Source organism: Columba livia, chromosome 16, assembly GCF_036013475.1.
Source record: "Columba livia isolate bColLiv1 breed racing homer chromosome 16, bColLiv1.pat.W.v2, whole genome shotgun sequence".
Lineage (NCBI taxonomy): Eukaryota > Metazoa > Chordata > Aves > Columbiformes > Columbidae > Columba > Columba livia.
In genome coordinates, this window is record NC_088617.1 from 11,272,191 (window position 1) to 11,298,830 (window position 26,640).

General features: G+C 38.1%; 1 protein-coding gene across 5 annotated transcripts in view; it reads left to right on the top strand.

Moving 5' to 3' along the window:
* Window positions 1-26,640, top strand: part of LOC102086955 (delphilin) — a 44,842-nt gene that overhangs the window by 3,724 nt on the left and 14,478 nt on the right. For 4 of the 5 annotated variants that reach the window (XR_010466636.1, XR_010466637.1, XR_010466635.1 and 1 more), the window contains exons 2-15: window positions 6,117-6,221; window positions 6,402-6,488; window positions 8,403-8,576; window positions 9,929-10,077; window positions 12,243-12,416; window positions 13,032-13,458; window positions 13,646-13,808; window positions 16,237-16,348; window positions 19,991-20,081; window positions 20,663-20,749; window positions 22,545-22,697; window positions 24,311-24,440; window positions 24,575-24,607; window positions 26,364-26,467. Coding sequence is in view for 2 of the 5 variants with exons in the window: in XM_065032475.1 (XP_064888547.1) it covers window positions 6,117-6,221; window positions 6,402-6,488; window positions 8,403-8,576; window positions 9,929-10,077; window positions 12,243-12,416; window positions 13,032-13,458; window positions 13,646-13,808; window positions 16,237-16,348; window positions 19,991-20,081; window positions 20,663-20,749; window positions 22,545-22,697; window positions 24,311-24,440; window positions 24,575-24,607; window positions 26,364-26,467 (1,989 nt within the window). In the remaining 3 variants the exon portion in view is untranslated. Of the gene's footprint in view, window positions 1-1,269; window positions 3,680-6,116; window positions 6,222-6,401; window positions 6,489-8,402; window positions 8,577-9,928; window positions 10,078-12,242; window positions 12,417-13,031; window positions 13,459-13,645; window positions 13,809-16,236; window positions 16,349-19,990; window positions 20,082-20,662; window positions 20,750-22,544; window positions 22,698-24,310; window positions 24,441-24,574; window positions 24,608-26,363; window positions 26,468-26,640 lie in introns of all 5 variants that reach the window. The other variant, XM_065032476.1, reaches the window with a different exon arrangement.

Sequence of the window (26,640 nt, forward strand, 5' to 3'; positions counted from 1 at the left end):
AGAATAGCATTTAAGTTATACCTCAATACAAGAAGAAATGACTAGGTAAATTCACACTTAAGTGTGAATACATCATGCTTTTAGATAACCAAAGTTCTCACTTATGAGCAACTGGACTGAGATATAAAGGAAACTTGAGTGGAGAACTCATAATACTATTCGGAGGCTGCTTGATCAATGTGCTTGATTACATTTGATCTCCTTCGGTATTGAAGAACCAAAGCACCGTAGGCTTGGCTCTGCACAGCTGAGGGCTTCTCCATTCCTGTGCTTCATGTGAGACAGACAAATAATCCATTTTTCAAAGGGAACTTGAAGAAATATTTAGGCATTGAGATTCCTCAGTATGGTGATATTTTCAAACCTGGAAGTAGGTAGACTAGTTTGTATTGTATGCTGTATTATATACATCTCATGAGGCACCAGTTTATATTTTTAGATTCTGAAATATTTTTGAGACTATTGCGCTCTTTGAGATCTTTTTTGTTGTACTCAATCACTGTATACCCTTATGCCAAAAAAAAATAATTATAAGATATTTTCAGGCTCCTTCAGCTCCTATTGAAAGTGGCAGAATTTCCAGTGTTTTCCAGGAAATCAAGCTACTGTTTGATGAATACCTTCTTCTTTGAATAAATGTTGACAGATATTATTCAGCCAGATATAGATCTCAACAAATAATGCAAAACATTATTACAGATGGATAATTTATTTGATGAATAGCAGCTCTGTTTGACAAATAATATTGGGCTATCTCTATGACTGGCTACAAAAGAGGGTATTGCCACATAAAAATATCACATCAGTCATCTATATTGCTATTTCATGTAAATTAGAAGTGAAGGCTTTTCAGATACCCCAGTCATAAAGACAGCCACTCCCCTGTAAATATATGGGAGCCCTCAGTGCACTTTGGGCCAAGTTCAAACCTGGTAAAAGGGAATACATTAGGAAGTGAAAGTTGACAACACCAGACTGGAACTCTTAAGGCAACCCAGATTGTGTCCACTACATTTAAAGTCACTTACATGACGTGTTCAACATGCAGGCAGATTGCAGTTCTGCGTAATATTGTGAGGAAGACAAATATCCATAGTAAACTATACTAGTGCCTTTGATTTAAAGAAAAAAAAAAAAAAGGAAAAACATGTTTTCTTTAAAAGAACAGACTGAAATTTCGAGCAGCAACTTCCTTTTCCATCACAGGTCAATCACTACATTATATCCTGGCACTTATTTTTAAGCTTCTACACTGCTCTTGCTTTGCAGAATGTGTTGTGCACTGTAGCTGGAAGACACTGAGTCAACAGAAAATCCCCAGGAGGCTTTACCTCAAAGTTGCTTTATCCTGCTGTTCTGGACAGAAAATAAAATCTTCTATGCTTAGAAGATGAATCTAAAAAACTGGACTCCAAAATGAATGACAATATGACCCTGTGCTGGGTAAAAAATGCCAGGCATGTAAGTTAAACCAGCATATTTATTTTTGTGTGGACAATGAGAACATTCAGTCAGATTTATGCCTGGAATGTCAGGAGATATCTGTAAAGCAATTTGCAGCCACTATTTGGCTCTTCCCTCTTGGCTTGAGCCCCCTTGGCCCTGAAGCATCGATCCCATCTGTGGTGAGGGGGAGATGCTGCTGTGGAGCACAGAGGATGAAGCAGCTGCCCTCTTGGTCCAGCCTTCTCTTCTGGGTCCCCTGGCAGCCAGGAGCTGGTTTGTCACTTACACCTTGCAGCAAGGAGATGAGAATGTTTAACACTGTTAATGTTTAATAAGGACAAGTGTAAGGAATGCTCAACAGTGAAAAGCTTGACTAGACCTGAATGAAATTTTCTGCTCATTTGTAGGGGGAGCAGGATTTCCACTCGACTTGGTTTTGTTGTCACAGGAAATGATAGAGCTCAGTGCATATTAGCTATGGTCTTCACCTAAGTAAACTTGAAATAATGTCTCGCTGAATTGTGCCAGCATTTGTAATAATTGAAATCATATGTATAGCTGACTGACAGCTGGATTTCTTGCTTTACGTCTCCATGGGTGTATGTGCACACATTCCAGGAGTCTTTTTGCATTAGATTGCTGTCATATTATTATGATTCAGGTAGGATGGTCCACAGAATAAGAATAAGCTGAGCAAAAGCTACATAGCTTGAATTTCTCTGTAGGTTATGGAGAGAAAGAATTGTCAGATAATAAGATGGGTCTTACACGCGGTGAATGGTCACCTAGAGAAGCCCAAGTATCTCCATTGCCTGTACAGGAGTCACGGCAACCCAGTGGTTAATTGGGGAACGTGACCTGGTGTGTATTAGAAGATGAGAGTCAGAAAGAAGAGACACATGAAGATGTTAACCTGTCTTCTCCTTGAATGGTTACCTGAACTGCTTTGCTCTATCAACTGTAAATGACTCAGATGACGTGGCTTTAACTCCTCTTTCTTGGGAGATGCTCTGAAGGTCTGGGAACCTTTTTGGAGTAATGAGAGTAATATTTCCACAACGCGGAGACCACATGCAAAAACTTCCATATCTCTTAGGGCCCCTGTGAGACTGTGCTGGGTAAACGGAGAGCGGCAGGAAGCTCTGGAGGGGTCATGTAGAGCACTGCATGGGCAGCTGCCCACGAATAAGCTAGAAATCTCATATCTCACCACTAAACACATTTTTTACCACGTCTAGACCAAAAATATAAAAACCTCACCCTGCACAATAAGGGATGTATGGAGGATGCCTGGAGTCCTGCACTCTTCCTTCAATTGCGAGTGTTGAGTTTTCTTTCAAATCACTTACGTGACTATATTGAGTTTTGGGTGGGTGATGAAAACTTAATCCGTTTTTTTTTTAACCTGACAGGTAAATGAATGCATTATTCAGGCAATCTCATATATTTCCTTAATGTGCATGCTTTATAATAGAAGCATTTAATTTTTTTGTAAGTTTTGCTACCCAAGCTTGCATAAAAACATTCTGTTTGGTTGCACCAGTCACTTTCTATTAGGCAATATAACACAATCTGACTTAGTGGCATTTTGGCGGATAATATGACAAAAACGGTTTCTTTTTAAGGAAAACATGTAACCAAAACAAACACAAGAATAAGCATTACAAAAATTGTGACATGCTGAGAGAAAAGCCCCACAGATATAAAATGATAAAGGTCAAGATCTGTTACTCAGGTCTTGTTTGCAAGAAAAAATACCATGCTAACGTGTGGCTGTCAAAAACCTAAGCGAGGCAGACACACTTATGACAAATAATTTTGACAATTCTCATAAGCTGAAAAGTGCCTTTTTGCCTCTCTTTTGAAATGTTTCCCTCCTGCTTTAAATATGTACAGAGACTTAACAAAGACATTAAAACAACAGGGTGCTGTTAAAAATAACCTGTACCAAGCACTGTCTTTTTTGGGCTCTCTGGGGAATGTATTAACTGTCAGCAGTCTAACTTAGTAACTAACCTTCCTGAGTTTGCAATGCACAAAGTGATTCACTTCTCTTTTTCAAATATACTTCTCTATACATTATTAAGCAAATTAAGAGACGTTCCTTGTTGCTTTCATGTCTTGTGTGGAATTTCATTCCAGTCTAAGGGAGACTTTGGTGAAGGTAAGCAGAATGAAGAGCTGAATACTTCGTAGAGTCAAAATGCATTCACTTCTGCAATTTTTGAAAAAGGTAAAAATAAGAACTTTCGAAGATTTTCAGCAATGAAAAAGAGTAACACAGTGAATTACAGGAAAATATCTTGTTTTTGGCAGAGATGTTGTAGCAAGTTTTCTTGGTCCTAGGTAGAATATTTGGCCAGAAAGACAGACCTTAAAATAGCCACTGCTTGGGGCACTGCAGAATGTGGAGCCTGCTTGTACGAGAACAGGGGTGGTGACCCAAATCACCTTTATCCTAGGAAAATCCCTGCAGATGTGCACGATATATTGTGCAGTTGGACAACATTGTGAGATTCAAATGAGAACTGAGCTTGTTCATTGAATTATTTGTGTACTGAAGCAAAGGAAATAAATACTTTTCTGGTTTATGTTAATCAGACTCTGCCTTCGACATGAGGCTGTGATGCTATCTTTGTCATCCTGCTGCAAAGCCTTTGAACTATTCTCCATACAAAAGGGCCTAACAGTTGTAAAAATACTATCCAACTTCTATCAAGAATTGCTCTCCTGTACAAATAGGATCTTGCACTTTAAAACTAGCAGAGCTTAGCCTTAAGAAAACTATATTTTTCAGTTCAAATATATCCGTATTCTTGTTTTGTTACACAGAGCCTGCTCAGTGAGGAATTATCTTGTTAAGATCTAATCGTATACGGTGTATGTGTGGTGTAAATATATGGCCATTTAAAATTCAAATACAGAATGCAGAGGTCATTGTAGGAACCTTCTGTGCCTCGGCAAGTGTGAATGAATTATCAGACTGCTTTCATTCTTTCCTCACTGTTCACATTACTATTTGCAGCTGGGAGCTATGCCATAAGTTACCTTTATATTAGCAATGAAAATTCCAAGGCTTTAAAAACAACATATTTTTTCTTCCTTTACTCTCAGTTTTTATTTGTAGGCTGTAAAAACATACAGTGTGTCTGCTGATCAGAAACTGCTTGAGATGTTAGAAATTTGGTAAACTGAAGTGCGTTCGGCGTAGTGTGGCCCGGAAAAAGAGAACCTGGGGATTTACTGGCCCCTGACCTCTGTGGCGTGACTGGTTATTTTAGTGTTGCCCGTCACACTTGTCCTGTGTGACTGGTGCTCGGATGGTCAGAGAGGATCTTGTTCTGCTGCAAAGCTGCCTTGCTGGGGTGTTTGGCAGAGAAGCCGCTGCATCTGTGGGGAGCTGTAGGTGTGGGTAAAGTGGCTGGTTAGGACAGGAAGGTGCTGGGGGTGGCAAAGCAGCTGCAGCTCTGCTGCCTGCCCTGCCTGCATCAGGCAGCAGCTTGGTGGCTGCTGCTGGGGGCAGCAATCCTGAGTCTGGGGTGGCAAAACTGGCAGCTTCCAGTAGACCTGAGTTCTACCCATCCCAGCTCTCCCAGGCAACAGACCTGGTTCTCTAGGGATACCTGTGTTTAGCTCTTCGTCTTCTTTTTCCTACGGCAGGAACAGCAAAACTGGGCAGTGCTGCTGGGGGTGGCTCTTCACCAGGATGTCCACATGGAAGAGTTTTCCAACTCTTTCAAATGACACAAAAGAAAGATTTTACTGTAGTAACTGGTGGTGACTTTGTTCTCTGGGGGTAGGAACGTTGGCTGTTATAATTAATTGAATATTGTAGCTAAGTTACTGGATAAAATCACAAGTTCCTCAGCTCTGGCTGTAAAACCTACACACTCCTTCCAAATTCCCAGTTCTGCTACTGTTGAGGAATGGATATCCCACAAGGGAATTCTGGTTTGTCTCAAAGGGAAGTTGTTTATTCTTTCTACAAAGTCTGTGAAAAAGCTTTAGCAGCAGTGTGAGCAGCTGTAGTTCTGGGTCCCTGGTTACTCCACTTGCCTTTTTCTGTGCTTGATTCCTGTTTGGCATTGCAATCCTCACCTGGTTCACTTAAGAGTGACATAACATTTTAATGTAAGCCTATCAGCAGTGCAGCCTCCTTTTTGGGTAAAAGAAAGTGGCAGTGTAATGCTGGCTCATTAATGTGTTTAGATAACTTCACGTGACAGCTATACCTAGTGGTACCCACACCAGCTTCCCCCTCTCACCCTGAAAATGTCAAATGGTCCTGATTTTGCTTTGATGTTGTCTGTGTGCAGTATTTTACACTAAGGGTAAGACACAGACAAGCACACAATATTGAAGTTTTTGCTTCTTGCCACATTTTCTAACTATGAAAGGTTTCCTTTCATCAGTTCTCTCTCCAGATAATACCACCCCATCTTCTCAAATTGTAAAAGCCCCTGTATATTTGATATATTGTGGACTGTCACCTGTTTTGAAATGGAGATTATATTTACTGGACATTTTGTTGATAGAAGATAAAATATGAGTGAAATTGTAATTTTATGGCAGATACCGTAGCTGTAACTGTCACAAGTGCTCTGTATCCTCAATAGCAAGATGAAAAAAAACAGTCTCTTAAAACATTTAATTGACTTTTTTTTTCCCAGTTAAGCCAGGAAAAAATCCTCAAAATTATGAACATGGTGAAAAATAAAGAAGTGAGTATTGAAGGAGCTTTGCATTTGGCACAGAAAGAGGTGTTTGCTGCAAAGGTAAGGTCACTTCTTTGATCTATTTTGCAAGACATTCGAATGTATGAGCATGCTCTGGAAAGTCTGGATGAGTGTCAGGTACATGGTTCACTGGGGGAGGTTTCTCCTGAGAACAGGATCAGAGTTGAGTGGACAAAAAATAACATCGTGGACATGTTGCTGATTTCTGTTGTTTTTCAGGATTCACAGCATTTGCTAACTGGCTCACAGTTTAACTTCAGTATCTACAAATACAAACATTATCGGTGGCAGAAGCGAATTTTACAGGTAACTTTAAAAATTCTAACTTTTGAAGAAATACATAAAAAATAGGATTCTTATGTTCCTCAATAGATGTTATGTTATAGCTTAATACATCCTGTGGTTCGGCAACCTGTCAGAGAGGTACAAAATATTGATCAGCTTTCTACCTTTTACACCAAAGATATTCTGGGGGGTAATATCTGCAAATCCCTCCATTGAACGCCTGGCAGTGCTGTAGAATGGATGTGATTATTTTAGAGGTTATTTCACCTCTAAAACCACAATTTGTCACAAAGATGCTTGATTATAATTGGCTCTGCCTGGGAGTTGTTCTTATTAGTTAGCAACAGTAAATGTGTATGAGTGATTTAGAAATACTTAGATATCTGTCCCTCTTGACAGGACATGACTTCAACTGCTATGTCTAAACCCTTGGGAAGCAATGTTTCTGGGAATATGCAGAAAGTTCCTTTGGCAGGCTCTGTATTTCATCTCTGGTTACTGTTCTGTCAATTCTTTTTTTGACATGATGAACCCTTAAGGCTTTATTGACTTGCTGTGTTGTAATGGGACAACGCTTGGACCAAACTAAAGCAATCTTCTGTTGATAACACCTGCTGGTGATTTCCTGATTCCATGAAATCAGTGACAAAGTTTTCATGCTGTTTCCAGGAATCTGGTTTTCACTGAATTTTTCCTGCAATTTGCACAAAATTTGATAATGAGCAAGTCCAAGTCCATGCTAGATTGTACATACATCTCAATTGTAGAAAGGATACTCTCCTTATTTCTCTCAATATCCACCAGTTTTTGGAATTAAAAGATTATTCATTTAGACATTAAAGTGATGGAGAAATGGAGAAAGCTATATTATATGTGGAAGTTATCAGCTTGGGAACCTGGAGTAGTTTAATTCCAGTTCTCTAGTTACCAGTAGCCTTCAAAAGTCAGAGATAATAACAAGAATCATTCTGCTTTGGAGATTTCCTGCTATAAACAACGGAGGGAAAGGCCATGGTGTTAGCATTTGGTTGACGTGGTCTGCGCTATAGAAATGAAAGGTGCCAGGAGTCATTTGTGACCAAAGGTAAATCTCTAACTCAGGCAAGATCTGAGACTCTTTTGAATTTGTCTTCTCTGTGGGCTGCGTTCACTGAAGCTGGGCAGTCAGATAATATTCACATCTTATTGTATCAACAAAGCTGTTTCTGCTCAGCAGGGACTGACACACAGAACAGATACTGGAGTCTGCCGTACCAGTTTTTAACACTGCAAATGTAGATTATTCTTCCACTGCACAATCTTATTTTGAAGCAAATAATTTTTAATTGCCATAGCTGTGAAACAGCAATAAAATCACTTTATTGGCTATTATCATTCGTCCTTTCATCTATAAATGCACAATCGTATATACATATGTACAAATCAAAAAAAAACCACTGTGTTAGAGAAGATCTAAAATAAAACACAGTAATATTTATATCAGAAAGTAATCTCTCAGTAGTATCCTCTTCCTGACTCAGAGATGTCTGTTATAAAGTAATCACTTTCATTTTAGTACTGGGGCATACGTTGAACCTCTGAACTGAAATCTCTGCTGAGATGGTCCTGCTGCCACTGCTGCTGAATGGGATGTTTTTGCACTGGATTGTTTAAGACAGGGAGAATTTAAAAAGAAATAATAGGTGATAAATTGATGCATATTAATAAAAAGAGACAAGGAAAGAGTTACAATGAATATCTGTTTGTTTTGCAACTAAAACAAACATAATACAGTATCTTGATGATGGAATGTCATTTTTTATTCTATGCATTGGCAAGATAGATACATATTCCAAAGTGGTACTTTATCCTCGCATGGTAATATCGGGGATGCTGTCTTTCCCTTTCAATGAAGAGAAGTGATGGAGCCAAGTAATGAAGAACTTTCTATTCCAGATTGATTTCAACACAGAGACCATTTTTAACATTGAAAAAGGAATTATTAAGAAACAGTTCCCTTTCTCACAAGTCAAAGCCTGTGAAGATACTGAAAGGAGGCGCTTCAGCATTGTGTTTCATGGGCGACAAGATTATGAGCTGGAAGCAGTGTCTCTTGATGATAAAAGGAAGGTAAGTATTTACCACACCATAGACAGATTGCTATAAATAACAGCTGATGTTATGGTAGTACCCAGTAAATCTCAATCATAAATGGGACTTGTTATGCTGTGCATTGTGCAAGCAAAAAGTGTCTTTATTCTGTGTATGTTTGTACATAGAACAAAGGAAATGTGAGTTTGTGATAAAGTTTGGCCTTAGGATTTTGCCACAGTTCATTAAGACTGAAGATGTAAAGCCAGCTCAACATGTGACTTGAAAGTTGATACATTTCTTCAACTGTACCTTGAATGCAACTGGTCTGAGATTGTATTAAAACAAGCAACGAAAACTGATGACACACACAGTTCAATCTTAACTGACATTTTCTAAGCAGTTTTTTTCTATATGTATTTATTAAAATGCATGCTTTTAAGAAGAATGAAGGATGCCATTCTGATGCTGTGGAAAGAAAAAGACCTAGTAGTTAACCTTTTACCATCAAAATACGCTGAAATGATAAAATTTCCAGAGGAAGACAGCCTAGGTACAACTAGATATTTGTTTAGTTAAATAGTTCAATGTTGTGAGATTTTGTATGAGCTGTTTCATTTTGAGGTCTCAGCTCTTTTTGAGTTCTAGGTTCAATTAAATATTCCAAGGAGTTAGTGCAAACAGACTTTAAACTGAAACTTGGGAGACCCAAGTCTTGACATGAGTGCTGGCTTTTCACCTGAAGGCGAATATCCCGGGTGTTCAGGATGACCAAGTCTTGGAGTTTGTGTCATCCCACTTCTGAGGTCCTGCAGGCATCTGCACAATTTAGCCCAAGATAAAATGTCTCAAAAAGCATGGAAGTGTTTGCATTCAAACTTCTGATGTGACCGTTTTTAAGGGGCTTTTTGCAGAGAGATTCATCCCTTGTGAAACTTAATTATTCACTCCATGTGCAGAAACTTCTATTCCAAGTGAACAACATCTCATGGTTGATTAACTTATTTTTCAAACTAGATTACATTTAGGAGAAGAGCTCAAAAAGTTGTCTATGTTCTGTAGTAAGAACACTCTAATATGGCCCTGTGTGTAACAAAAAGAGAGACTGTAAACTTACAAAAAGTGAACATATTTTACAGTAACCTCTCCAGAATAAAATTATATTACCCTTATACTGACAGGTTTAGAACTGTGGGCATAAAACCAAATCATGGTTAAGTAGTTTGGCATCATAGAAAGACCCTATTTATTTTACATTAATTTATGTTACCTCTTTGGCTGCTGCTTATAGTATTGTCTATCATTTTTATACTTGAAAAATCCTCCTATTAATGTCTTATTCAAGGGAATTAACATGGAAAATATACTCTCTGCTGCCATTTATTATATAGATAACGTACCTTCTGAGCAGAGTTATACAGAGCAATTCACACAAGAGATCAGCGGAGTCCTACTCTGAAAGACCTGCAGAATGCGACGTGATACATGAAGGTCTGCTGGATTTGCAGCAAAACACTTTTACATCCACTGAATGGGTGAAGTACGAGCTGCACTTTTGTAGACCTCTGGGTTGTGGATTTTGTTAAAATTTCTGATAAATACTTTAAGATTTTAATTTTTGGATATTAACTTAATTATTTAATTGCAAACTTTAAACTTAGATGCTAAATCTGCATGAGATGAAAACATTGAAATTGACTGTTAGTGTAATAGTGGTACCCAACAAAATGAAGTTTTGGGGTGTGCTAGAGACTGCTTTGTGCATTACTGGGGCAAATATATTATGGTGATGGTGCTCAGAGTGATTTTAATGGTAGGACCTCTTTATGTTTACCTATTTGCTTTTAACTCCATTTTCAATCATAAGGAAAAGGAGAAAAAGACTGGCAAAGCAGACAAGTAGGTTAAGAGCCCTGACTCACGCTGGCCAAATGGCTGCTCCAAAATTCACAATTCATTTTTGTAACGTTCTGTATCTCCCCCTGTGGGGGTGACCAGCCATGGGGGCCTAATGGGGTGGTGGTTTCAGAGACAGGACTCATTATTCAGTAGGAAATGGACTGTCACCACCATTTTATTCAGCCCTTAAACCATCACAGACAAACACGACTTCTGCTTCCACTTATTCTATTACTGAACTAGTGAACCAGCCACAATGATTTCATGTAGTTTACTACCCGTTCTACAGATAACCCACCCTTCCCCTGAGCCAGCTTCTAAAATACCTGGAAATGGTTTATACTATCAAAGGAGAAAAAGAGACTGAGGAAAAATAATCTGTCTAGCAAAAACTAATGAAAAAAATTCAGCATCGTAATAATCTGTACAGGGTAATTATCTCAAAAGACTTAGTTCACTGAAAATTATTTTAATTGTTTTTAAAAAGGCTGCCACCGTATGTCTTATAAACACTATCCTCAAGTGTATCCCAGGATTTGTTACCATACAACATTTAGCAAGTTTGTTAACAAACAAAAATTGATTTTTATTTATCTTGTGAAGCAAAGCCCTTGTTGCTTTGTTCTTGATATTAATCCTCTCTTTTTTTCTTTTTCTGTTTTTTTTCAAAGTAAATAATGGTGGAAACATCTGGAGATCCGATTAAACTATAAGTCCCTGCTTTAAAGAAAGGAGAGATCAATATAACTGCCAGTTCCATTAAACAATTCTTATCACTTTTACTGTTTATGTGGGAATAGATGCAATTTATATTTTACGTTTAATTCTTCTGGAACTGCTAAACTTATTTAAATTCCTCATAGAACACCTTAATCAACTAGCCACACCTTGAAGAGAGAGTAGGGGAAAAGAAAGGTCTGATAGAACTGTCAGAATGATAAAGAAATGCAGTAACCCTCAAGAAAAATGAGAATGCAAATGCTTAAATAAGAATGAAAAGCACATACAGTAAAGCCCCACTTGTTGAATGGGCAGAGCAGAATCCTAGAAGAGAGACTGAAGCAGAACATTTTGCTCTAATAGAAGCTGCATACGGGCAGGCAATTTGTGCTGGGATTAATTTATCATTTAGATAGGTAATACCCACGCTTTGGCACAGTCATTTCTGATGAAAGCCCCAGAGAGCAGAATGTTTTGGCCCCTTCCTGCCAAGTGACTCATGGGAATGATTTGGGACCAGGATCAGTCTTCGTGGAGTAAGAGCATGTGAAGGGGCATTTCCAAGAGAGGATGAGTTACTGGACTATAATGTTGGACACTAACTTATATTATGGTGACTTGTTTATAGCTTGGTGGCAGTAAAACCTGGAAGACACAGAAACTCTGAAGCCTCATTGTATTATGCTCAGTCACATGGTGAAATCCTTCAAAAGCTCAGCATCTAACAGATCCATTATCGCAAACAAACAGGAGGAATAAATAGAGAGGGACAGAGTGTGACCAACAAATTAACAGAACTTGTGTGACTTTGTTGTTAGTCAGATCTTAGTTTTAGCTCTCTTATTAGGTATGGCAGGCTGGAAGTTCATATTTTATGTCATAGTTTACTTACATATCAGATGGGAATAAGAAGCCCTAATCTCAAAGGTTTTATGCTTTGGTATTGATGCTTTTTGTCTGTTCCATGGAAGATGCTATAAAAATGGAAAGACTTATTAGCATTAGAAATTTCTTTAACAATGACAAAACTTGTGTAAATAAGTAGTCAGCGAAGAATGAACTGTATCTCCGTTCTTTGTCCTTCAGGTACTTGGTACAACTACGTGAAGGAGAATTGACTTTATATTGCATAGGTCTGGGAAGACACAACAAGAACACAGACCCTACAAGTACAATTAATTTGTTAAGTGGTAATGTGAGTGTCAGCAAGGAGAATGGATGCAGTACCTTTTCAGTCCAGACCAAAGAACACAATTATTTGTAAGTATAGTTGGTAATCATCAATAATTTGTTAAAGCAGAACTACTGAAAACAAGGTCAAGCAACTGATAATCTCAGTGTTCCAGAACAAAATACAAGAGTGGAAGAATGAGGCCATCAGAATTATATAGATAACCCCTCCCATGGCTCTGTGGTGATTTGATGAGTGTTTTAAGGAGGAATCAAATGTACCTTGTTGTGGAATTGAGAAGATACACTGAAATACTGCCCACAAAGACTCGTCTAGTTGTCATGTCAGGAGCCAGTGAAGAAATATATCACCCAGCTTGATAGGACAGATGCATGAACAGGTCCTGACTAGCTCATGCAACAAGCACAGTAAGACATAGCACATTGGTCACCTTTCCCCAAGGTGGAGAAGAGGAATTACGAAGTAACTGCGCCACAAAGTCAATCTACGGCAAAACTTCAGCTCTCTAACTTTAGACACGTAAGCAATTAACTCTCTCTGAAAAGGTCAGAGTCAGCAGCACTGGGCTCCTTTGACAAGTAAAGCTGCTGAACATCATTCTGCTTAAATAAGAAATATCAGTGGCTGTATTAGCACGTTATTTACACTTCCTTGCACTTATATACGACACTTTTAAATTTCAGGTTTCGAATACCCTTTACTGTCCAAAATAACAGGACAGAGGATGTTAGCAAGCTCCAGAATGAATGGGTGTCTCTCATAGAACGGTACTGCCTACCGCGCAAGGTTGCCTCACAGCCTCAGGAGGGATCTCAAGGGTGCACCTCCTCTGAATCTGATTATGAGGATTTGATTGTACCTCTGGGTGAACAGAAAGAGGAGGCTCTTCACTTCAGTGTGAGTTCTGCAACAGCCAGTTTGAGCAAGTCTTCAATCCCCCAGACAAAGCCTGCAGAGGTGGATACAGCCCTGGCATCACCATCTCTTCCACTTCCCATGAGTAAGGCAGAGGTTCCACCCACCCCACCTGCACTCCTGAAGCCCTATGGCCTCTCTCACCCAACAAAGAGAACCAAAGCCTTTCACTGGGATGTTGTTCCTTGCGATAAGGTGAGAATTAAACTGATGGTAACAATTAAAGAAAAAAAAAAGATTGTACCCTGTATTAAATGTCTACATCTCATAAAAATACAGCTGTGCCACAGAACAACCTGGGTGCCCTTCTGTATGTTTGGCTAGAACAAAGTAACTCTGCTGTTTTGGCTTTTTGTTCACCCTGTCACTCCTATATTTTTAGATTCAAAAATCTCTCTGGGGATTGTGTGACCCATGCAAGAAAAAAATTGATGTATCCAGACTCTGTGATCAGTTCCAGATCCAGGACGTGGCAGTGTTTTCAGGCAACGAACCTCCAGTGAATCAGCACATCATGTTAGATCAAAAAGTTGCACATAACTTCAGTAAGTGTATTAATACCTGTATACTCCTATCTGGAAGCCTGGGGTGCATGCAATTTCTATTTATGCTTTCTGCCATTCAATAGGCAATGAGACAAGCTTGTGTGTAAATCATCTTTTAAATCAATGCCCCTCTACTCATTTATAAAAATAGACCTCATGACTTAGTAGCTCTTAATGTTGTCCTTAATGATATACAGTAGAAGCACCAAGCTTCTCCTCCTCTTGTACAGAACACGTGGATATACCATCAAGCTGTGATGCTGTTATCTTAGGACAAACTTAAAATTACATATTATGCCCGCAAAATTGATGTTAAGACTCTGGCTTCAAAGACTTTTCAAGTTTTGTGGACTGGCCAGGTGAAAGAAGTCAACAGAAACAGCTCGGTAGCTGGAAATTTGAGTACTGTCCTCAGTCTCTCTCCTACATGGAATTCAAGAATATTCAGGTAGGGGTAGATGGGTTGGTGTAAGAAACCTTTGAGACAGCTACAAACCAAGTGACAGGAATTCTCTTGGCCTTCCTCTGTCGAGAGCTCAGACTGTGAATGGCTGTCTTGAATGATCATGAGTATCCTCGACTCTCATACCCCAGGTGTGATTCTGCCGAAGGCCTGACCTAGAACAGTATTTCACAACTAAAGAAACAGTTCAACACATAGTTCTGGTCTTACTAATAAAATGATGTAAAGGTCTTTCAATTACTTTGGTGAGAAGTGGTAGATATTAAAGGATCAAGAGTAATTGTTCTTCAAAGTCTACCCTGAATTCTATTACAGAAATGGTTTTCCAAAAAAAGTTCTATAACCTAGCGCTGTTTTAAGAAATGTTACACGTGTAAAGAATTTGGGGCAGTTAATTTTGAAGTTTTAATGATTTCATCTTTATGAATATTGATAAGAAAGAATATACTTTGGAGATTGTATAAAGTTTTAATTTGGAACTGTAAATGGAGATAACTTGTTGGAATTATTGCATCCATTGACTTACAATTTGAAGAGTTAAAAGTGAGTGATATGGAAGTGCTGTTGCAGATAAAAAGAATCCTGTAATAGCACTTTTATCTACTAAATTATTGCAGTTTCTTTGAGGAAATTTATTTCTTTTGGTTTGCAAATAGCACTATTTTTCCTTTTGATCCTATTCCTTTTACAGCTTTTTTTTTTCTTAGAGACATTCTACATCCGTTTCTTAATCTTATGCTTAAAGTCCCATCAGTGAGATTTTTGGCGTGTACTTGCTATAATGGACATTACTTAGATCAAAAGTTAATTTGATCCTGAGAATTCTGATTAATCTTGCTGCAAGTGCTGCAAACCACAGTTCTTAAATTAATGAATAAAAAGATGAAGCTCCAAAATGCCAGCAGGTTAAAATTTCTTGAGAATTTGAGTGGGTTTCTGAACACAAGAAAAAATAAGAGTTCTGAGAGAAGATGTGCACACTAAATTCAAGCTCAATACATGAGAAAATGAAAATAGCTAGGTTATCTAGAGTCTTTTTGTAGACAAAATCAATTTCTGCTGTACAGAGAGCAGGTATGAGAAGGAGAGAGACAAGAAAAACATCCTCAGATTTCCAATGAAAAAGTTTTGGTAGACACTATAATGTATATCTTAATCCAAGAATGTGGGATCTAGTGGGTGAAAAACTGTTTAAGAGCCAAAATACCACCTTCGATCACTTGATCGGTGCCTGTTCTCTGTCTGAGACCTGGTTTCCCACATATGTACAATCCTTATTTTGCCTAGGAAAATACTTCAGTGAAGTCTGATGACTCAAATTTGTTCAGTGGCTAATTTCAACAACTGAATGCATTCAAGAAAATATTAAATACTTTGTAGACAGGTTGTGAAAATTTTAAAATCAACATTTTACTATGGGTTATTCACTCTGTTATGGTCTGCAGACATCGCCCCACCTGAAGCGATTTATAGTTTAAAAGGCACAGGGAAGAAAAAAATATATGAGGCATAAAAAGCATTAGAAGGAAGAAGAGAAGATTCTGCCAGATTTAGCACTAATGTTAGATCTCATAACAAAATTAAAAGGATGGAAAGTGTGTCAGAGGAAGTATAAATGGTATATACTCCATTGGCCATCAGTCTCATGAGAACCATCAGTAGCTGATTGGAGCCACTGTAGGTTCCTAGAACCTGAACAACTTGGTTGTTTTTAAGAATTGGAGGGGAAAAAAGTCAACTGTACACATCCTTCTAAATACCTTCTGATAACAGTATCTTGATAGTCCTGTCTTAAGCATTGATCATGTTCTGACAGACATATTCTTTTACTTGACTACTACTGTGTATATTTAAAGAAAGCAGCTACTTTTTTCTTTTTATTTTTTTTAAGTTTTGGTGTATTTTTTTTTCCTTTCTTCCCTTGGGCATTTTATTCCAAGTAATCTAAGAATCATTTTCCTCCAGACATTTTTCTCAAAAGTTTCCGTGTGAAACCAAGCGAATTGAAAGAAAAACTATACATTATACATGAAGAGAGTGGTGGACTTACAGATGAGCAGATAACAGCACTAAGAAGGTAATCTTTGAGGTTCAATTGTTTGTTTATAATATATGTTACCTTTTGGAGAAGGCATAATCTTCTGTAAATAATGGAAAGTTCAGGAAAGATGCTACGGAGACATTGGATCTATCCTGACTGTGAACAGAATACTAGAGTTACACACAGAAATCTGTTCTTTTCCCCATGCTGTATACTACAGTAAAGTGGATCGCAAGAAATGGCACCAAATTGTCATGATTTTGTGAACTAGTTACAAGGAGCAGAGTTAGTTGAAGAGTAAGTTGTGGCAGTGAGCCAGTGTAACTTGATGATAAAACTTCATGATATCTCTTACTACAGCATTACCGTCTACTGTGAGACTTGAAATGAAAGACTTAAAATTGGTTTGGTGAGGAGGAAGGCAGACAAGTCTTAAGGTGTTGATAGCATACTAAGAATATCAGTGTTTCTGAGTGGCAGAGATTTGTGGATTTAAAGCAAAATGCAAATTTCTGTACCTTTAAAAAAAATGAATTACTATATTGAGAAAAATAGATTTCCAGGACTGTAAGCAAACTATTGGCATGTGAAATTTGTGGGAACTGGACCGTATCGCTTTGAATAGATTAAGATATAGAAAGGAAGGAAAGAAGTGGAATCACAGAGTAGTATCCATTATACATTCCAGTTCCCATATGATATTTGGGCCTTTTTATTAAACACATTCATGTGAATACTTGATGTTTCTTGATTCAAAAAGAGAAAATATTCGCGTGTTTTGTTAAAGTGAGCTTGGAAAAAGATGATGCTGGCAAAGAAAGTGAGGAAGTACGCAACTGATGTTTCTACTTCTTGTGATATGAGTTTAATTTTGGCCTCAAAATCCTGATCTGAATCAGTACATCAACAGTAATTTTAAAGTCTGCAGAATCGTGTCTGTACTTAGAAAGTGATGTGGACAAGAAGAACAGACAAGCAATACACAGAATCGGTGTCATTCTGTGAGATTGTTCATACAGAACTTGCCTGAAGTATGAAGAGACATGGACAAGACACTGAATATTTAAATGTTTTGTATGTACCAGTGTTCTGGGGGGTAGTTTCCATGTTGCCCCAGTGCTTTACTGGTTGTACTCCACACTGGTGCACAGCAGATTATGAGCTGGTGGAGGGTGTGCGGCCCCACTGAAGGTCATGGAGCTCTGTTGCCTTTCAAAAGCTGACCTTAAAGGTTTTGTTCAAAAAAAGAAATATCTTCCTGTGGTTCATAATTGCAGCAATGTAATTGATCAGGAGATAATTGCAGTGAAATGTCTTGGGCATTGAGGGTGCTCCACAGTTACGCACATGGCTGTCTCTGAGGCAACTGCTGGTTGGAACCGGTAGAAGTGAGGAATCAGATAATAATAATGATCGTAGTGAAGCTTGAGAGATTTTTGTTTTTCCCTTTAAGGTTTCAGAGTCTTCCTTTGATAGAAAAATACTGAGGAAATTTTTGTAACAGTGGAATGTATAAGAGATATTGGATGTTGTATTGCCATGTAGGATCAAGGGGTTTGCTCTTGGTATTCTTATTTATTGCCAAAATCTAGGAATACACATACAAATCTTGTAGTGAAAGGAAGCTGTTTTTTCCACCCCAACAGTTTAAAAAGTGTTACTGAACAGCTGAGATGCATTTCAGAATTGAGGGTTGGATTTCCAAGGCTCCCTTTCAGGGATCACATTGAAGGAGCAGATGCTTGTATTGAAACATCAGCACTCACAAGTTTCTTTTGCACAATGCACTGTAATAGACTTGGCATAATACATGTAGCAGGACATAATAGCATTTTTTAAGACCTTTCCACTTGATTTAGGTGCCATGGTGAAAAATTTTACAGTTGAAAGCTGGTCGCCAGTTAATTGAGAACCTGTGGTTATGACAATTGAAACAGGATAGTCAGAGGCTGGAAAATTCTTTTCTGTGCAAATTATATTTGTCATATTGTCTCAGCCTGAGCAGGTGGTCTAAATTATACTATTGTAGAATGAAAAAAATGTAAAGCCAAAACCAAGATTACAGTTTCAAGGCTGTGACCAGTGAGCAAAATGTTCTGTTCACGTATCCAGTGAAGGTTAGTGGAGGTGGAGGCATATTATTAGAAACTTCAGGACTTATTTTGATATCAAAACCTTTTCATTTAACAGTTCTTTGAATGATTCTTTATCCTGATGTATTAAAGTCAATAGCAAAACACTCTTTGTCTCTATAAACTTAATGTTTCAGAACAGTGTCAGATTTTTCATTGCACAAATTCCTTTAGAATTGCATTCATGTAAAAAGATATTTATGGAATGCATGCACATATTCTTGTGCTTCCTTTTCCATGGCTTCAATTGTTTAGTGATTTAAGCTTTAAATCTCCCAGATAATCTGATAGTTTTGTTTCATATACATAATACATTAAAACAATCTAATGGAAGAGCAGACTTCTGATTAAATGAAGATATTTGCTGTCAGCTCTAACAAAAACATTCTTTGCATTTGCTTAAAAAGTTAAACCATTTTAAACAATAAATAAAAAAGCTTTCATTTGCCAACAGATAACTGTTATTTTTAAATGAAAATGCTTTTTTTTCCTGATGATGAAGGGTGATGAATGGAATATTTTGTAATCTACTTTAATATAGATTTAATAATTCAAACCCCAACAATTATTCAATTGAAGTGTCAAATTATTGACAACAGCAAGAAAAAAAGTCTTACTGTTTGTTCTCTGTTTAATATGTTAAAATATTTGCTTTATTTTTTTCCATCTTTGAATAAATTTCCTTACTTTTAATGAAAGCGTATATCTATTCCCATGAATGTTTAATCACACTTGCTATAAATTTAGTAGGTTGTTTGCAGAGAAAGAAGCGAGTAGACCTGAATACTTATTTAAGATTCTTAACACTCCTTCTCATGTGTTAGCTATAACATCGATTTCATTTTTCTTCTTTAAGATATGCTGTGAATGCCCATTGGGTATCAGTCAGACAGGCAGGAAGATCCCCAAAGGAGGGGAACTGTGGTGGTGTGAGTTTATTTTTCCAAGTGTGAAGGCATGTTTAAACACATCAGGTTTCTCAAAACCTGCACCTCTGGAGTACTGTGGGAGAATATTCTGTTACGTTATGCAGAAGGATGAAAGTTATGGGTCTGTGTTATGTGCTGTCACAACAAAACCAAGAAACGGATCTTGGATGTGATGCAGCACTTAGAGAGACAGAAACACTATTGCAAACGCTTTTGTGTCCTTGGCAATTTAAAACGTTTTAGAGGTAGGAGCTGGTCAGACCATGGGGCCCACTGGTAAATCAAACCATAGCATGAATGTGCTCTGCTTTTGTGCTGATTTTTCAAATATGTTATTGCGGGATACAAGCTGAGTTGGCACAGCCTTAACTGCTCAAAATGTATATATAGTTTCTAGGTGCTTCTGATCCTTTGTATCCCCAGATAATTTTTGTATTCCATCACGTAGTTGGCTCAAAGGTCTATTAAGTTCCAATAGTTAAAGGATAAATGTGCAATACATAAACCACACGAAACAGTAAGAGATTCTGATGCATAGAATGGAGTGATTGTTTTATGTTACAGCAATATAGAATGAAGAGGAAAAGGACATTTAATTTTGATTTACTGCTTTACAGATATATGCCAACACCAAAAGACACAGAAAGGTACCTGTCGTTCAAGGGATCTCCTTCAGATCTGCATGTGGTTGATCAGTTCATGTTGGAGGTAAGAGGTCACAGTGTTAAAAGACACCACATGCTATTTCTAGTACACTCTCTTCTAGATAAAACCACTACAAGAAGATGTTGTTTAAAATGTAAGTTTACAATCTCAGACAGAATAGGTAGAAGAGGACTGATCGGATAAAGGGTTGAGAAGGGTAGATGTTATGAAGAAAACTCTCTGGATCCCTTTACTTCTCCAAGTCACACACCCTCTCCTTCCTCCAAAGTAGAAGCTGATTTATTCTGAGTTAGATTCCCACAATCTTTAAGCATAAAATTATACAGATTTAACTGTTCTTGTTCACAAGAAATGAGTGTTGTTGATTTTAATAGTGTCTGTCTGTACTAGCATACAGTGTTTTCCTGAATTTGCCTATACAAATGCTGCACATTCAGGTACGCGATTTATATATTTGTCATAGTACATCTACACACTTGAGGTGTAGAATAAAATCAATGAATGAGCACAGAAATTAGGAAGAGAATAGTGTAGCTGAATTACTCAATAAATTATGAAAGATCTATGTGCATGGTTTGGTATAAACATGAGTTTTGATGCCTTTTCTGTTCTATTCTACTCAGATGTGTAAAATTCCCCACTTAGGCCAGAGGTTGGATCTCCTGCTTACCATACGTGAGCTCCCTGTCAGCATGAGAGATTTGGAGCCTGTAAGTGATGTGACTCCTTCATAGTGCGTTTGTAATAAAAATCTACCAGTTAGACAGTAGGGGGGTCAAATGGTCTCATTGCATGTCAAAGTGCTGCAGTTCAGGAGGTGTGGTTGGTTTTTTGTCTTTCCTCCCTATGGCAAATATCTCACGGTACATAATGTCAGAAATTCATAGTTTAATAATCCAGGCAGTTTAGTGTATAAGAAAACGTTTCATGGCACTGTTCAAAAGTTACAACCAAAAAGGTTAAACAATTAAAAAAAAAACCTCTATACATTGTGACTTTGATAGCCAAGTGATAAAACAGAAGTGAATTTCATCATTGAAATTCAATTCCTTTTGTGGGGAAGTTTTTGCCCTACAAGCTGAAAGACTCAACCTAACGTCATAGGTACTTAAAGCAATTTTATTTGACCAGCATCTCCTAGACATTTGCTATTTTCAGAAGAAGGATGTTCACCCTAATGATTATAGCATCAAAAAGGTTGCAAACCAGAGTTCAAGTCCCTCTCCGCCTTCTTCAGGAAGACTGAGGGGTGTGGGTGGGTGCAGATAAACAGTGTTCCAGTCTCATGGACTGGATCTTCCTGTTCCAAACTGCTGCCATACCTGCCAGGGTTTGTACACGCTTTGATTCAAAACAAAGTATTTCAACACGATCTGTTTCTATGAAAGGTTTTGCTCTCATTCTGCATGGGAATGAAAACAAAATTTGAAAGTTCTACAAGTCTGAGTTGTTACCCTTTGTCTGGCTGTGATTAAAACCATAGTAACAGTGAGCAAAACTCGGAAGAGGAACAGATGGAAAGCACTGGGGACGTGCACAGATTTCAGACCCTACCTGGTACAATGCTTCACCTTTGCTGTCCTCCACTGAAACCAAATGTTTGAATATTTGGAAGCTATTATATATAATACTGTTTGCTTTGAGGGAAATTTAATCTTAACTGAAGAGCTCATTATTTGTCTAAGTATTTTCTTACCTGTGAATGGTAACACCTGTTTGTAAACCATAGATTATACACCTAAAATTCTACGGAACAATCTGAATTTTGGCTTTCAACACCCTCTGACCCTGTCAAGTGGTATCAATGTTTTAACAATGGATTTCAGCTCTCACACATGCTTCATCCTTTCCCTGTTTTTAAATTTGTGTGGTGGTGACTGATGAAGAGAGGTGTGGTGCTAAAAATAAGATTTATATTTCCTATTTTAAAACAAATCTACCTCTTGTGTCTATAGCTCTGGAGGGGAGGTGACTTCCCCAGGAAAACAGAAATTGATACTGAGTTTGATTACAGGAAATTATTCTTCTTCCTTATGGGGAAACTGTGCTAAGAATTTTGATAAGATAACAGTCTTCAGCTAGTTTAGACAGAAGGGAGGGAGGTGAAGGATGGAGAACCTTACCCTGTGCTTCGGGCTATCTGCTTCCCCTGATGCCTGACATTTGGTGCAATCTGGTGCATTCAAACAGCAAAATGCTTTTTCTTCATAAGCATTTTTAAGAGATGAGGTAGAAGTTGTTTTGGCAGCCAGAAAGGATGTGACCTCCATTGGGGCAGGGTGAGTGTGCCAGCTCCAGCTTGATCTTGGCAGGAGGCTTTGAACTGGTCCTTCCTGAGACTCCCTGGCCTGTTCCCCCAGGGAAGGTGAACAGGAGAGTGTCCATCAGTGAAAGTGTCACTTGCTTCAGGTGGGGACAATGAGACTTTTGGCAAACGGGCGGCATAGGCACCATTGATTTACTCACATTTTCAGTTGGAACTGAAGGAAGATTTGTGTGTTTCAGCTAATAAACCAGAAAATCCAAGCGAGTAAGCAGCTGCAATCCAGCCAGAAATTTGTTGCTGTCTTGGAGTACATTTTAGCCATTGGGAACTATTTAAATGAAAAGGCTGGAAAAGAAAAAGCCAAAGGATTTCGATTGTCATCTTTGACCAAAGTGAGTAAATATTTTTCTTGTCCTTAAAATCATCATACTATAAGGTATGTTAGTGATTAATATTAACTCAGTTTATCCCTGAATGTGGGGAAAGGCAATCATTTTTAATGAGTAGCTAACATTTTAACATCTGCTCTTGGTTACACTAGAAACAAAATCCTGTTTAACAGTCTATTCTTTAATGTGTGTTACAACAAGATGCATTTCCCCATTTTAGACAGCAGCACTGGAGAGATGGGAGCACTGTGGTGTTGAACACACTGTGTTTCTAATGAGATAGAACATCAGAATGCTGACTGCCCTGATATTGAGATCCCCTGGCTAGAAGAGGTGTCTGAGATGCAGGCCCTTTGTTAGATGCTAATTTAGATAAATTTTATTCTGCTGTTTTGTGCAGAGCAGTGTTGTATGGATCCTCTTAATTTCACTGTAACTATAGCATTTCTTCCATGGTAGTTGCACTTTTATGGCACTGCAGTGATTTCTTAGCACTTCATTTTTACTTCGATGCAAAGGTCTTGCAACAAGTGGTGCAATGCCATTTTAATGCAGAGTTTCAAAAGTGGAAAGTGAATGAATTCATAAATTCAAAGGGAGTTAAATTTGCCTGCAATGGTTTTACACGCACCCGCCCCCCAAATTATTGCTCTTCTGGATGACTGAATAGGGGAGGAGGGTGGCAGTCCTGATCTTTACTCTTCCCTGATAGAGACCCGCTCTACAAGAAACATCATCTAGATCTTAACTCTTTATCTCGTCACTGACCTACCATTCACATAACATAAGGCTGAGTTTTCCATTAGTTTTAAGGAAACTGCTTTCCTCTCTTTATCACAATTTGCCATCAGAAAATTCTGCTACTGAGCACAGGATTTTTTTCCTTCCCCTTCCACACAACAGTGGCTGAGCATCATCCTAAAAAGCAAGAAATAAATATACATTTCCTAAGCTGTCTTGTACTTCTAACACTATTTTAAGATTACGTCTGATCTGTAAATAGAAGAGAGAAGAATTTTTGTTTTGTTTTTGTAAGGTATCTTTCCCATCTGGAGACTTTAATATGTGAGTGATTTATAACTCTAGTGACAATTCTGAGACAAAACTTGCTTTTTTTTTTTTTTTTTTTTAAATATATATATATAGTGGCTGTAGCACTACATCTATCATAATGAAAAATGCCTACAAAATAATTTTCTGCTGCAGAGCGCCTTCCCAGATTCCATTAAGGAGCTTCACTATCTTCATGAATACAGCGCACTGCTTTAAAGTGGAAAGGAATAATAACTGTGTTTGCAGATCCAAAATCAGTTCAATCAATTAGGTTACCTTAAGTTAAAAAAGACCCCTGTGAATAAGAAGACACAAAAGAACAAGGATGGTCAACAAATATGAAAGTGTAAAGCTGATCTTAATCAAGGATGGCTGTGAAATGGCAGATTGAAAAGGAGAAGTTTAATTTCATTGTGTTTTCTATTCTTGTCAAATTTACCTGGGAGCTATCAACATCCCTGCTGTTTCTTTTATTTTCTTTCTTTTTATTATCATTATTATTTTTTTTTTTTTTTAATTTAAAATAGCTCAGTCTGTCAATTATTGCTCTTTTCTATTTGCAGTTGGCTTTGCTACGGGGTAAGGAGAGGACGTTCACCTTGCTTCATGCCCTTGTGGAGCAGATCTTCTTACATGAGCCTGATTTGGCTAAATTTTCTCAGGAGTTGACAGAATTTGAAGCTGTTCCTGATGGTACGATGAGGGAGGGGAAAAAAAGAATAATCAACAAATAAAAAAATGAAGTTCTTCAACTTTGGTGGAAACTCCCATCCTCACAATACAAACGATACTTATTAGCATTTTTTCCCCTCTCTCTTCCTTTCCAGCTTCCATGAAGGGCCTCAGTGCTGAAGTTGATGGTATGTAAGTGTGGTTTCTAAATCCGGAGAAAGATTTTTCACATGTTGTGCAGTCAATTGGAACTGTCTTTCATTGCACTTCTGTAGTTTGTAAAGAGAGGTAAAGGTTCAAAATATTAAGGTAAAGTGTATTAAGGTATGGTGACATTTTAACCTGTCTTGTTACTGTGAAGAATTAAAAAAAAATATTAAATTGTGTCCAGGTGGTTTAGAAATATAAAAACTACAGTGCCCATGGCAAATAGAGTTTATCGTAACCTACAAATGTTGAGTGACACAAGTGCTCCATCAGAGTTAAGGCTGTATCAGAGTCTCCAGGAGCAGGTGGTGCTGCAGGCAAAAACTTCCTACAGTTCAGTCCTAAGTTCAAGAATTTCTTTGAACCAAACTGGTGTCCTTCTCTAGAATGGAGTCCAGCACTAGTGAAGTCAACATGAAGGAACAGGATAAGGTTGTTGAAATGCAACATGGACTTTGGGAGACATTTACAACTTCCCATTGAACAGTATCACAAGGTGACCAGTGAAATCAATGGATTTTAGATTCAACTCTTAGAGAGCTAATAGAGGAGGTGTATGAGTGGATGAACATGACTTGTATTGTGTTGAAAGTTTATAAAAAAAAAATAATCTTTTGAAAATGTGTCATGGATGTTGACTGTAACTACAGACCAATATATCTTATGTCAGCCTTTGATGATACACCTAAGTGACAGCTGCTCTCAGCTTTCAGTTTGAAAACCCTTGTGCCTATTCTGCTGGGATTTGGGAGTCAGCCAGGCATGGAACTTGAGTCTACCAAAGTGTGGTTTTGTTCTGTTCCAGGAAATTCCAATCAACTTTTTAGGAGACATACATAACTAATAATAACACCACCATTTACCTTCAATCACTTGGGTTCTTTGGGAACAATGTTGGTAGTAGTTAAAAATCACTAAATATATTAAAGCCAGTTTTGGAAAGTCATGGGTAAAGTGATGCAATAGATACAGTACCAGAAACCATTGGGAGCTATCAAAGAAGGTGAATTATGGGAACTGGAGGAGATTAACTGGCCTCTTCCCTCCATGGATTACTGATAGGTCCAGAGTAAATCACTTTTATCTTCTGAGTCCCATTCTCCAGAGCAGAGAGGGAAAGAGATGGACAAAACGCCGCGAACTGGCCTTTCTTGCCATGTAGTTCAAGGCACATCCTGGGGCTCATGTGGTGCAAGGGGGGAAGACGCTGGACTGCAACTGGGGTCGGTTCAGGACTGAGCCCCTGGAGCCAAGGCTGTGTTGTCTTTTCCCCCCGTTCACACCATGCGAGGTCCCTTGGCAGCAGGCTGATGTTTTGCTTGGTGCCAACTGACAAGATCTTTTGCTGTTACATAGAGTACAATTTTTTGTTCTTTTATCTTTAAAAGAACCTTGAACTTTCTATGCAAAAAATGTAGGTTTGAAGAATGTTATTTTCACTGCTAATCCCAATGCTCAAAGCTAAGAAAGGTCAAATTTACAGCTACTTCATAACCGTACTATCAACCTCTTCATTATTCTGCAGTTGCTTGTGAGGTGATCACTTATTACTTTTTTTCCATAAGACCTATGCCTCTTTTAGGATTTCTGTTTCAAAACACAGTTAACATTCCTAGATGAAGGCATTATAGACCCATATTGTCCTAAATTTTCCAGGCGTCCTAAATTAGACATTTGCACTCCTTTGGGCACAACTGCATGTTACTGAAGTTTCTAATTTTCTTTCTCTTTTGTTAGTTTTAAGAAAAGAATTGGAAAATGTTATTCAGTGCAGTCGGCTTATTAAACCCAAGACAATCAAGGCAACACCCCAGGAGTCACAGTTCTGCAAGGAACTAAAGGTAACATTATCGCAACTGTATTGTGGGCTGGAGGTAAAAAATGAGTTATCTGATCAGTTTGTGGCGAGTCCTGCCCTGACAAGGGGGTCAGGAGCATTTGAGGAGAGTGATTGGGAAATTTTAGTTAAGTTTCTAAGGCTTTGGTTCTGACTCCTTGAGAAATAGCAACTGGG